Raw genomic sequence first — 11,068 nt, 5'->3', positions numbered from 1 at the left:
GTGTTTGCTTTTTTTTGCAAGTGCTTTCTTGACATTTGGTTTTTTGCAGCGGTGACTGTAGCATATTCGCATTGATGAACGCGTTATTGTGGAACGGGACATGGCTCCCGAACTACGGACAAAGCGACATACCAAACATCAGGAAGAAGATGACCATCTCCATGCTGAAGTGTGACCTGAACAAGATTCCATGGCAGGAGATCCTCAAACCGGCCAACAAGTGAACAAATATCTAGGTACATTTTTTTTCCTGATCAATGTGTTCCATTAGAGAATATCAAATGCGAATACTAATGTGTTCCATTACAAAACTCACAAAATTTTTGCCCCAAACCATCTATAACATGTTTGCATAAATCACAAGCGTCCATAGGATTTTGCATGTTTTACGAGTAAGGAATATAAGCACAAATGTCAAGCATCTACCTCCACACAGTCTCCAATTTGTGAATTTAAAGCTAGGAAAACACATAAATTAAAACAAGTCCATGCAAATGATTTCATCGTTGCTTTTTTCTTGAAGCTGGCAATTGCTTGATTTCCCTTCTACATTTGCTCAGAAACCAGACCTCAATTGCTTCATCTACCAGGACACTGTTTGCTCTTTTTTCCCTTACTTTCCGCTAGTTTTGCAAGCCCGGGGGGCCATTATCTTCATGTGGTAATGATCACATCAGCTTCCCTAGGCACGTCGCAGCAGTGTGATCGATTGATTCACAAATGCTGCACTTGTTCTTTTTCTTAGGGTGTAGTTCCAGGGCTGATTTGAAGCGCTTGCTGCGGCTGCGCCCTTTCGTGACTGAACGAGGTGGATCCATAGGAGCAGGGGGGCAGGAGGTTGGTTTGAAGTACTTGGGGCATTAGGGTTTGATGCTTCCCTAGCACGAGCCGCTTCCCGGGCTGCCTTTAGCCTCTTCTTCCTCAGTTTATTCAGCTTAGTAACCTCAGTATCTGCTGCTTTCATGTGCCTCCTAACTGCAGCGGCTGCCTCATCACTAGTCATTGCCTTCTTCGCTAGCTTTGCAAAATCCATTGTCAGAGTCACTTGCCGAACTTGGTTCTCTGACTCAGCGGGCAAGTCATGCGGAGGGCCCTCGTTAGGTGGCGGTGGTGCACTTGGCACTGCATCTTGCGTCCAGCGGCGCTTGATGTAGTGTTCAGGTATCTCATTAACGCCAAGGTGTGTGAAGATTTTCAAGACATGGCAACAAAGCATGTCGTCCCTATGCCACTTGCAACATTCGCAATCGTAGATAGCTGGCTCTGGTCTCACTGTGACTAGGTACTTCCTTGAGCCATACCCTAGAACTTCTTCTGTATTGGGCTCAAGGTAATAGAAGTTGATTCCAGTGGGACGCACATCGTACTGGCCAATCATCTGAAACTTAGTTGTAAACTTCACATAGATGTCCCTAGTGTATGCTTTGTAGGCATGCCTCTCAATGGGGAAACGCAACCATCTTTGTGCACTCTAGATGCTCTGTCCGGTAGTCATTCCCGCCCTCCCTCACGAGTATGTGTACTTGAATCTTCTCATATTGCTTGACGAAGTTGAGAATTGACTTGTGTGGGTTCACATAGCACTTGAACACAGCATTGAACCCTTCGCTGCGTTGCGTTGACTGAAGGAAAGGGAAGAACCTGAATTTGAAGTAACACGGCACCCATGTAGCCCGATCTTCATAGAGTTTCTCAAAGTGACCATGCATAAGACCTTCATATTTCAATTGAAGTGCAGCCCATTTCCTTTCAAACTCAGCCGGGGTGAAACTGAAGTCAATGCATTCATTGAAGTCTTTTACCAAATCCGGGTTCCTAGCCAACACAGGGCCAAGCTTCTCTTGTGCTTTCTTCATTATATGCCAACGGCAGCAACGGTGAATCGTTCTCGGGAACTTCCTCTTGATAGATTGTGCCATAGCAACATCTTGGTCCGTGATGATGTTGTCCGGAGCCAAACGATCCATTGCTTCTAGGAAAGCATCAAACAACCAGTCATAACTTGAGGCTAGTTCCTGCCGGACAAATCCACACCCGAGCATTATTGACTGCCCATGTCTGTTGATTCCAATGAAGGGGGCAAATGGCATATTGTGCATGTTCATGAGGTAAGTTGCATCAAATGACACGCAATCATGATAAGCCTCCGCGTATGCTTTCCGTGCCGCACCATCCACCCAAAACAAGTTTTCTGTCCTGCCTTCCGCATCTGTCTTGCATTTAAAGAAAAATCCTGGGTCATTTTCCATCACCTTGCAAAAGTAGTTTAGTGTTTCTTCAATGTCAATGTCTTTAGTTGGGGCTTTGAGCTTCGAACAGTGGTTATGGATGGCTTTAGCTGTGTACGGAACAATCAACTCCGAGCCGTAGTATGATGACATTAACATCATCATTTTTCCTGCCATAAAAAAATAGAAACTTGTTTTTTTCAGGACTAACTAACCACAATGCAGCGAGCAACATGTTTTTTATAGATAACATAAAGTAACAATTATGCATAAGCAGAACAAGAACCAAACCTGTATCCAACCAAGTTTTGTTTTTTGATGGGTGATGTCTTTTATTTTATTTTCAGAGTTGCACGGAAAATGAACATAGTTGCCTCAGTTTACTATTCAAGTTGCCAGTTTTTCCGCCTGATCAGGGTTGCCCATGAATCCTAAGCAGCTTATACTAGGATAGGAAACAAACCCAAGTAGTTGAGGTAGGAATAGGCAACACCAAGGTGTTTCTGTTTTGGGTCATGATTTTTTTAATTACCAGAGTTGCACAAAAAATGAACATAGTTGCATAAAAATGAACATAGTTGGCTCAGGTCAAGGTACTTGATGCGGGAATAAGTAACAGTTCTGTGGTAAAAAGACTTAACGCAATGTGAGTTTTGTACCTGCTGTCAAGTTGCAGTCATTTAGGTGAGTCGGTAGTTTTTTTTGTTCCGGCGGGATTCCTTGGTGAGCACGGAGGTATTTCGAAAGCGATGGCTTCTCAATCAGTGGATGGTTATGATCTGCAATAAAAGTGATAACCTCCCATCTGTCATCTTTAAGCTTCACCACCATCTTAGCATGGCATTTTGTTTGCTTCACAGTTTCCCGTTTCCTCTTCTTCTTGAAAGTGTGTTCCTCGACATCATCTTCAACATCTTGTTCAGGTGAGCTTGGACATGTAGTGTTTTTTCTCGACGAGGGAACATCCGGGATCCCAACCCTCTCTACTGGTTTGCGGAACTTGTTACAGCAGAATTGTTGTTTTTCCACCACACCTGTGTAGGCTGACCTGTAATACGTATTTGACTTGATTGAAAAGCCCTCCATCAAAGCATAGCGATTGTAGTGTTCCCTCGCATCCTCTAATGTGTCGAAGCGCATGCCAACATAAGGTTGTTGTGGCTGTGATCCAGCTTCTTCATCTTCCAACTCATGTGCCTCATGAACTAAAGCATTAGCAAGAGCAACCATAGGTGGGGGAGCGGCAACACGATTGTCTGGGACATGAGTAGTGTTAGAGCCAACATTGGGGTCACGAGACTCACCAACCTCCTCCTCCAATTGTTGATGTTCCTGTTCACCCCCTGCATGCAAGAAGGGTGCACCCAACTCGACTGAAATGTTGATGGACTCTACGTCAAGCGGTGGTTCATTTAGATCAATCATCATGAACAATCAACCTACAACAAATTGTGTGTTAGCCCACCACAAAAGCATGCATGACCTTTTATGAACAATCTAGTTGTAGAATATAAAGGGGCAACTATAAACACTTGTTTGGGCAACTATAAAGTTAAACAGAGGCAATTCATATCTTCTTTTTCCTCAAAAGTTTCCTGTTTCTTCTTGTTTTCTTATATGTGTTATGTTTCTACCAGTATGACACACATATACATCAGCAAAGATTTGTTTTTACACGACATGCGCTGATTCATTTGTGCCTTTTTTTCAGCAGCAGATTACAACTTTTGATGATGGGAAAGAAACAACCAATGTGCATATCTGACGGAGAGCTTACCAGGAGCAGGAGGCCTATCATTTGGTGTAGTTTATGTCTTTTTTATTTTTTTAGTGAGACCATATGGAATGTAGCAAAGTATCTTAGTGTGGGATTGTTCGAATCTGTTTTTATGACGCGGCCTTTGTTTTGTGCGTTTGTCGTTTGTGTCTTCTTTTTAGCGAGAACCATACTGATATAGCAAAAGCTGTGCGTTAACACATGCAAGTTAATACTTTCTACCTCTGTCTCTAACTTGAGTTTTTATGTTCTTGATAGTTCATGCTTTAATGCACAGGGAAGTTGCATGTGTTTTACTACTAGAGTTGACATGTTCTCACATCTGGTAGAGGCAACTCTAGAATTTCTGAACAGCTACGGTTGCTCAGCTCTTCTTTTTATCAGAGTTGCTTCAAAAATGAACATAGTTGCTTCAGTTAATTGTTCGAGTTGTCAGGTTACTTTTCCTGATCAGGGTTGCTCATGAACCCCAAGCACCTTATAATAGGATAGGAAAGAAAGCCAAGCAGGTTTCGTGTTGCAATGCACCTGCACAAACGCAATGGTCCTGCATTTTCTTTCCCACTAGAGTTGCTCTATTTTTGTACTGGTGTTGCTTTTTTGTATCATAATAGTTGCTCAAGATGCGTATTGGTGTTCCCACTATAGTTGCTTTTTTCACCAGATCAAAAGAACGAACTAAAAACTGGACTAGTTGATGTTCAAGCAGGGAAGGGCAAGGGTGGTTGAGTAGGGAAGAGAGAGGAGTCGGGTGGAGGTGGTGCTTACCTTTTTAGGGGCAGGTAGGTCTGGTTTTTTTCTCTTCAGATCTGATTTTTGGAGCAAGGAGGAGGAAGGAGGTGTTCCTGCGTTGGCTTTGTTCTTCAAGACGCCATAGATGGGGCAGATCTTGTTTAGAGGAGGAAAGGCAGGAGCAAGGAGGAAGAAGGGGACCCGTGCGTGGGCTTGTCCTTCAAGGAAATGGAGGAGGGGGTTGCGTGAGGTGTCCGCAAGGGGGAGCGTGGGCGGGGGTGCAGGGAGAGGGTGGGGACCGAAGCCTGGCGACGACGGGTGCGAGGAAGCGGGGGCCAGGGGGACCAGGTGTGATCGGGGCGCGCGCGTGATTCGCGCGGGCTTGGGTTGGTCGGTTTCGCGCGCGGGGGTCTGCTTTCCGTTTCTGGCTGTCTGGTCACGCGCGGGGGCGGCTCCTTCCTTTTTTGGAAGAACGCTCGGGGCTGCGATCGGGCGCCCGTGCGCCCGCGAGCCACTTCCCTAAACGTATGGGCCGAACGAGCAAGAGCAACTGCACCTGCGCTACGCCCTTCCCTAAAAAGAAAAAGCACTCTGTCGTCTGCTCGGTGGACTCCTCTCTGGCTCTCGCTAGCCCTAGCTAGGTATCCCCGCCCGGCACCTCGCCTCGCCGTCGCCGTGTTGGTTGGTTCGAAATCCAAACTGGAATTTGAGCGAGCGCCGGTTTGCGGGGGTTCCCCAAATTAATACGTAGAGCGAGCGAGAGAGGAGGCAGCTGGGCCTGCAGGAGACCCAGGAATATCGTCGTCGACGCACAATGGACCTTACCATGCCCATCCCATTACCAGGTACTCTATCGCCGTTTCATCCCTCCATGGGGCTCATTACTGGAACAAAAGAAATTTTTATAGCGACCTTGTGTTGATGTGCATCATATATAAATTAGATAGTGGAAACGAATACAATCTCTGTTTTTTTTACTGGATTGCTTTCTTCTAGTGTCTGCATAATTAACTCATGATATGTAGTAATTTCAGGTATACCGATGGTTTCATCAGTGGCTAAGACGACGAGGCCATCCTGTGAACAAGATGGCTTTTCTGAACGCACCAAAATAATGCGATATTCAGGGCCAGACCTTCCGGAGGTACGACATAGAATAAAATTCAGAAAACGCAATACTTGTACTGCTAGATATAGTATATGTTTCGTTACTGAAACCTTGTATTCGGTTCTTGCCATAGAAAATTCACTTAGGCATTTCTACCTTCTAGCACACCTTACAGATGGGATTGGTTTCGTCAGACAAATTCAGACACCAATTTTAATTCACTAATTCTCAGGACAGGTTTAGCCAAATTTCTTCTCCAAGATCGTTTATGCCAAAGCTTTTACCAATCCAATATTTAAACTCCCCTCTTAAATAAACAATTTGTTTAGGTAATTCACACACTTCAGGATCACAACTTTTCGTGCTTTTCACCCATCCCATACAAACGTCTTCTCTTCTGTTTTACAACATCCTCTACAGACTTTTGTTAGACGCGTATTTTTTTTTCATTGGCATTCGATCTTATCCGCTCTGAAATAGATAACGGTCTACAGTGTGTGCAATCAAACTTCTCTATGTTCGACAATGTTCTACAGTATGTGTTCTATAGTACTTTGCCCTTTTCTAAATCACAAAATGAAAGCCTCCCAGTTCAGCAATTCTGACAAAATCTTGGTCGATGAATAAAAAATAAACATGTCATGTAACCTATTTGAAGCTACTTCAGAAAGAAGAAATCAGCTTAGAACTGCAATAAGTATGCTCATTCAAACTAGCAATTGGTTAGCTTCGATAAATTTGAGCATAAGTCCGATACTTCAGTACATTCTTGAAGCATTGTACTTTAACCAAGTTTCTGCAAAGGTAAAAAGAAGAGACTCTGCTTCCTCTGTACTTTTCTGCTAGATTCAAAGTTCACACTAGAATATTGATTTCACTGTTGTGCATTTTAGGAATAAGTAATAATTTGTTTGGGAATCAGGTGACCTTTTTAAGAAACAACTAATGTTAATAAGTAATATTCCCACCACAACCGCATTCGACTCTGTGGCTATTTTACTTTATAATCTGTCACACTTTGCACTGAATGCCTGGTGTGTAATTTATTTCATCAATTAACTTTTTATTACATACTTTCTAAGGACATTTGGTGTCATATACATGCCCTACTACCACTGCCGGATGCTGCCCGAGCTGGCTGCGTGTCTCGTGAATTTTTACGTTGCTGGAGATGCCGTCCCAATCTCACCTTCAGTCAGGAAACACTGGGCATGAATCTCACCTTCTTTGAGAGACTACTGAGACTTGCATGTGAACAGGATAAACTAGCTTTGAAGTTCACCGAAATAGTTGACCAAATTATGAAAAAACACACAGGCAGTGGTGTGAAGACATTCAAGCTTGAATGCTGTGGTTCTCGTATCTACGCCAGTCGTCTCAAGAGTTGGCTTAAGATTGCTGTTAATCCACAGCTTGAAGAACTTGTAGTTTCGCTGCCTGTAGTATACGATGCAAAGCACTACAACTTCCCCTGCCCACTTTTATTCAATGGAAGTGGAAAGTCAATTAGCTATCTAAAACTCAAAGGATGTGCCTTCCAGCCCATGGCTGGACTTGGTTGCTTGAGAAAGATGCATCTGTCTGAGGTACATATTACAGGGGAGGATTTGGGGTGCCTTCTTTCCAATTCTTTTGTTTTGGAGGAGCTGGATCTTAGCAAATGCAATAATATCACTTGCCTGAAGATACCGTCCCTGCTAAACCAGTTCAACCACCTGACAGTGTCTAGATGCAAAACACTGGAAGTGATAGAGAACAAAGCTCCGAATCTTTGCACGGTTCGTATTGATACTACTCTCGTACGACTTCCATTTGGAGATTCATTGCGAGTGAAGAACCTAGAGATGTTGTGGCCCTTTGAGTATAACCTCGTTTATTATGCCCGTGCCGAGCTTCCACAGATTATGCCAAATCTTGAAACTCTTGGCATTTCTTCAGCTGCTGAGGTACATTAAACTCTATATTTATTATTTGAAGGGTAACTAGCACTATTATTTGATTAGCCATTGTTGATGTTGATGTTGCTGTTGTAGTAATAAGCATGTCTTAGAATATAATTAATCTACATGCTTTTATGCAGGTTCTTAATACACCAATCGTACCTGCCAAATTCCTGCACCTCAAGCTGTTGGAGATTTGTCTTTCTGTTGCAGAAGGGGCCTTTTCCCCAGCTTATGATTACTTGTCTCTAGCTTTTTTCCTGGATGATTGCCCTGTGTTGGAAACTTTCGAATTGTCTGTAAGTCGCTCTTCTGTCTTGTGAAGGTATCTTATACCTCCTCCGTCCCAAAATATTATATTTTGGGGCGCAGGGAGTATATGAGAAACCGGTAATTCATGTCTGTTTACCTGCAGGTATGCCAGACTCGCATGAAGCATGATTCTGTATCTGGAGATTACTCGCTTCTGAGAAAGATGCCAGAACACCACCACGTCAGTATCAAGAACGTGAAGATCGATGGCTTTTGCTCTGCAAAAAGCATGATTGAGCTAACATGCCATATTCTTGACAGTGCAACATCACTCGAGAATCTTACACTAGACACCATATATGGTGCTGATTATGAGCATGTTGATAGGTTGGCTGTCCACGAAATTGGTGGTTGCAGCTCTCCTATAGGAAAACGTATGATCAGAGATGCCCACAAGGCAGTTCTGGCTATCGAAAAATACATCGTGGGGAAGGTCCCCTCTAATGTTAAGCTAAATATCAAGAAGCCATGCAGTCAGTGTCATTCTGTCAAATGATTTGTGACTATCCAGTGTTTTTATATTATATATTGTTGTATGGGTTGCGCCTTTCCCCCCTCATTAGTTATATCAACTGTTAATTCTCAAGCCTTGTAATCATGAACTTTGCTGTATTTTTTCAACTATTAGAGTTGGCGGGTGTAATATGACAACATTTTTTTTGAGAAACCGTAATATCACAACTGACAGGTGTGAATGGTGCATCTTGCGGAGGCGCATGGTCAAAATACAACAGTTGTATAAATGGCTCTTTCTTCTCGACCTCCTAACTATGATTGCCAAGGATTTTTCTATTTTTCTATGTAAACTACAAAAACATCTTATATTTAAAAACAGAGGTAATGCGAAGTACACCGCACCACATATTCATTCAGTACAGTCCGTGACTGTCTAACTGTGGTTTGGTCAATCAAACCAAATCGAACCAAAGAGCTTTGATAAAATTATCCCAGCAACATAAGAAATTACCCGTCGGTCCACGGACCGGTCCGGTTGTCTGAAATCCCGCAAACAAGGGATGCTTTGCGGGAGTTCGGACATCCGGCACATCGAATTCCGATACCCCCTGCACACTCAAAAACAAGGCGGAGCCCGCGCATGTGGAGTGGCCGACTGTTTCTGCACCAACCCTCCTTTCTCCACCCTCTCCGCTCTGATCGTTGCCACTCTCCACCCAAATTCCCCCCTTTTTCGCTTTCCGCCGCTGCATGGACCCGCTCACGAGTTGTCGGACCGGCGGAGGTGGAGGATCCACAGAAAGCAGAGGCCTGGAGGATCAAATCGGGGACGCGACAAGCTCGTTGCCTAAAAAAGAAGGCAAAGGATCAACATGCTGACAATAAGAGCGGTGGGGGCGACCGGAGCTCGTGACGGGGTGCAGGGGTCGGGCATGCCTGAGGGCACGTGGCACCGTCGCAGCAGCCGACCATGCACACGGCGTCCTGGCCGGAACAATATCTGCCGCCCTACTTCTACGCCACCAAGCAGCTTAGCCGACAACAGTAGTCCCGGGACTCCGTCGTCGGGTACGTGCTGTTTTGCGTCGATGTCAACGTGGCGCGCTCCGTTTCCCTGACTGAACCCGCTCACGAGTTGTCGGACCGGCGGAGGTGGAGGATCCACAGAAAGCAGAGGCCTGGAGGATCAAATCGGGGACACGACAAGCCCGTTGCCTAAAAAAGAAGGCAAAGGATCAACATCCCGACAATAAGGGCGGTGGGGGCGACCGGAGCTGGTGACGGGGTGCAGGGGTTGGTGTGACGCCCGGATAATTAAGCTACAGTAATCCTCTACTAATGATGCCACGTCATCATGATTACTGTTGTTAAACTCGCGTTGGTTCGAATCCGGTCCCAATTCGAATTTAAAATAAAGTCAAATTTTAAAGTTTTAAAAATGTCAAAAATAAAATGTTTAAAGTGTGTAAAATAATCTCTAGTTATTTGCCATGTTGGAACCAACCTCTTTTGGATTCCCATGTGTCCCTGGAAATTTATTTAGTTCTCCAGCAACATTTAAAATTGGCCTTTCCAATTTTTAAAAATGGTTAGACAACTCCTTTTGACCCCATACTTTTTGTTACATCTCAATTTATTGCGTTTGATTTATGTGCCAAGTTTTGTTCAAAACAAAACTCATTTGGTACAAAAAGAAAATGCAAAAGAAAAACAGAAAAGTTAAAAGAAAAATAAAAAGCAAGAAACCCCTCTCCTTTGGTCCACCCGGCCCATCTACCTAGCAGGCCGGCCCACCCCCCATCAAACTCTCCCCTCTCCCCTGTTCACGTAAACCTGAACGCCGGCGATGGCCGCCACGGCACAGGGCGATGCCGTGGCGCCCATCCACCGCGCCCCCCTTCCTTTATCTACCCCGGCGCCCGAACCCAACCCTAGCCCTTCTTCCTAGCGCGCCCCTCCCTCTCCCTCTCTACCTCCCCTCCTCAGATCCCCTCCTTCCCGAGCTCCGCCATGGACGCGTCGCCGGCGTAGCCATCACCGCTGACCTCCCCGCTGCCGGAGACCGCGCCAGGGGCACCGACTTCGTCGCCTACTTCGACTACGTGGGCGAGCTCGGGCCGAAAGCCACCCGTGTGCCCGCTGCCTCCCCGTCCTCAACCTCCGTCCGCCCCGGATCGTCGCCGCCTTCTTCGACGCCGGCCACCTCTGCTGCTCCTAAGCCACTCGAAGGGCCTCCTTGTGCCTGCTCGGTGAACACCTCCTCTCCCCTCCCGTTCTTGCGCCGTAGGCCGCCGACCCCGAGCTCGTCCGAGTTCCCGCTTACGCGTACGCGTACGCGCGTGCATCCTGCTAGCTACTCCTGTTGCTGCGATGTTGCTACTGGTGCCACTACTACTCTGCGCCGTTGCTGATGCGCTGCTGCCCGCTCTTGTGCCCCGCTGCTCGCCTCTGGCCGCCCAGCTGCGCTCGTTCGCGCGCGCTACGTCGCGCCCGCGCGTCTGTACCCGCCTTGGCC

At 45.7% G+C, this 11,068-nt stretch overlaps 2 protein-coding genes across 2 annotated transcripts; one reads left to right on the top strand and one right to left on the bottom strand.

Annotated features, from left to right (window-relative positions):
• Positions 1 to 1,439: 1,439 nt before the first annotated feature.
• On the bottom strand, positions 1,440 to 3,458 carry LOC141027300 (protein FAR1-RELATED SEQUENCE 5-like). The gene is made up of 2 exons (XM_073504294.1): positions 2,888 to 3,458; positions 1,440 to 2,398 (listed from the first exon to the last, which is right to left on the bottom strand). The coding sequence occupies exons 1-2, from the start codon at positions 3,456 to 3,458 to the stop codon at positions 1,440 to 1,442; spliced, it is 1,530 nt and encodes a 509-aa protein (XP_073360395.1).
• Positions 3,459 to 5,347: 1,889 nt separating this feature from the next.
• Positions 5,348 to 8,778, top strand: LOC109782029 (putative FBD-associated F-box protein At5g53635). The gene is made up of 5 exons (XM_020340614.4): positions 5,348 to 5,582; positions 5,772 to 5,881; positions 6,928 to 7,791; positions 7,926 to 8,084; positions 8,201 to 8,778. The coding sequence occupies exons 1-5, from the start codon at positions 5,552 to 5,554 to the stop codon at positions 8,591 to 8,593; spliced, it is 1,557 nt and encodes a 518-aa protein (XP_020196203.1). The 5' UTR covers positions 5,348 to 5,551; the 3' UTR covers positions 8,594 to 8,778.
• Positions 8,779 to 11,068: the final 2,290 nt, after the last annotated feature.

Source organism: Aegilops tauschii, chromosome 1, assembly GCF_002575655.3.
Source record: "Aegilops tauschii subsp. strangulata cultivar AL8/78 chromosome 1, Aet v6.0, whole genome shotgun sequence".
Lineage (NCBI taxonomy): Eukaryota > Viridiplantae > Streptophyta > Magnoliopsida > Poales > Poaceae > Aegilops > Aegilops tauschii.
Note: the sequence above shows the minus strand (reverse complement) of the source record. Positions and strands in the feature narration are given on the sequence as shown.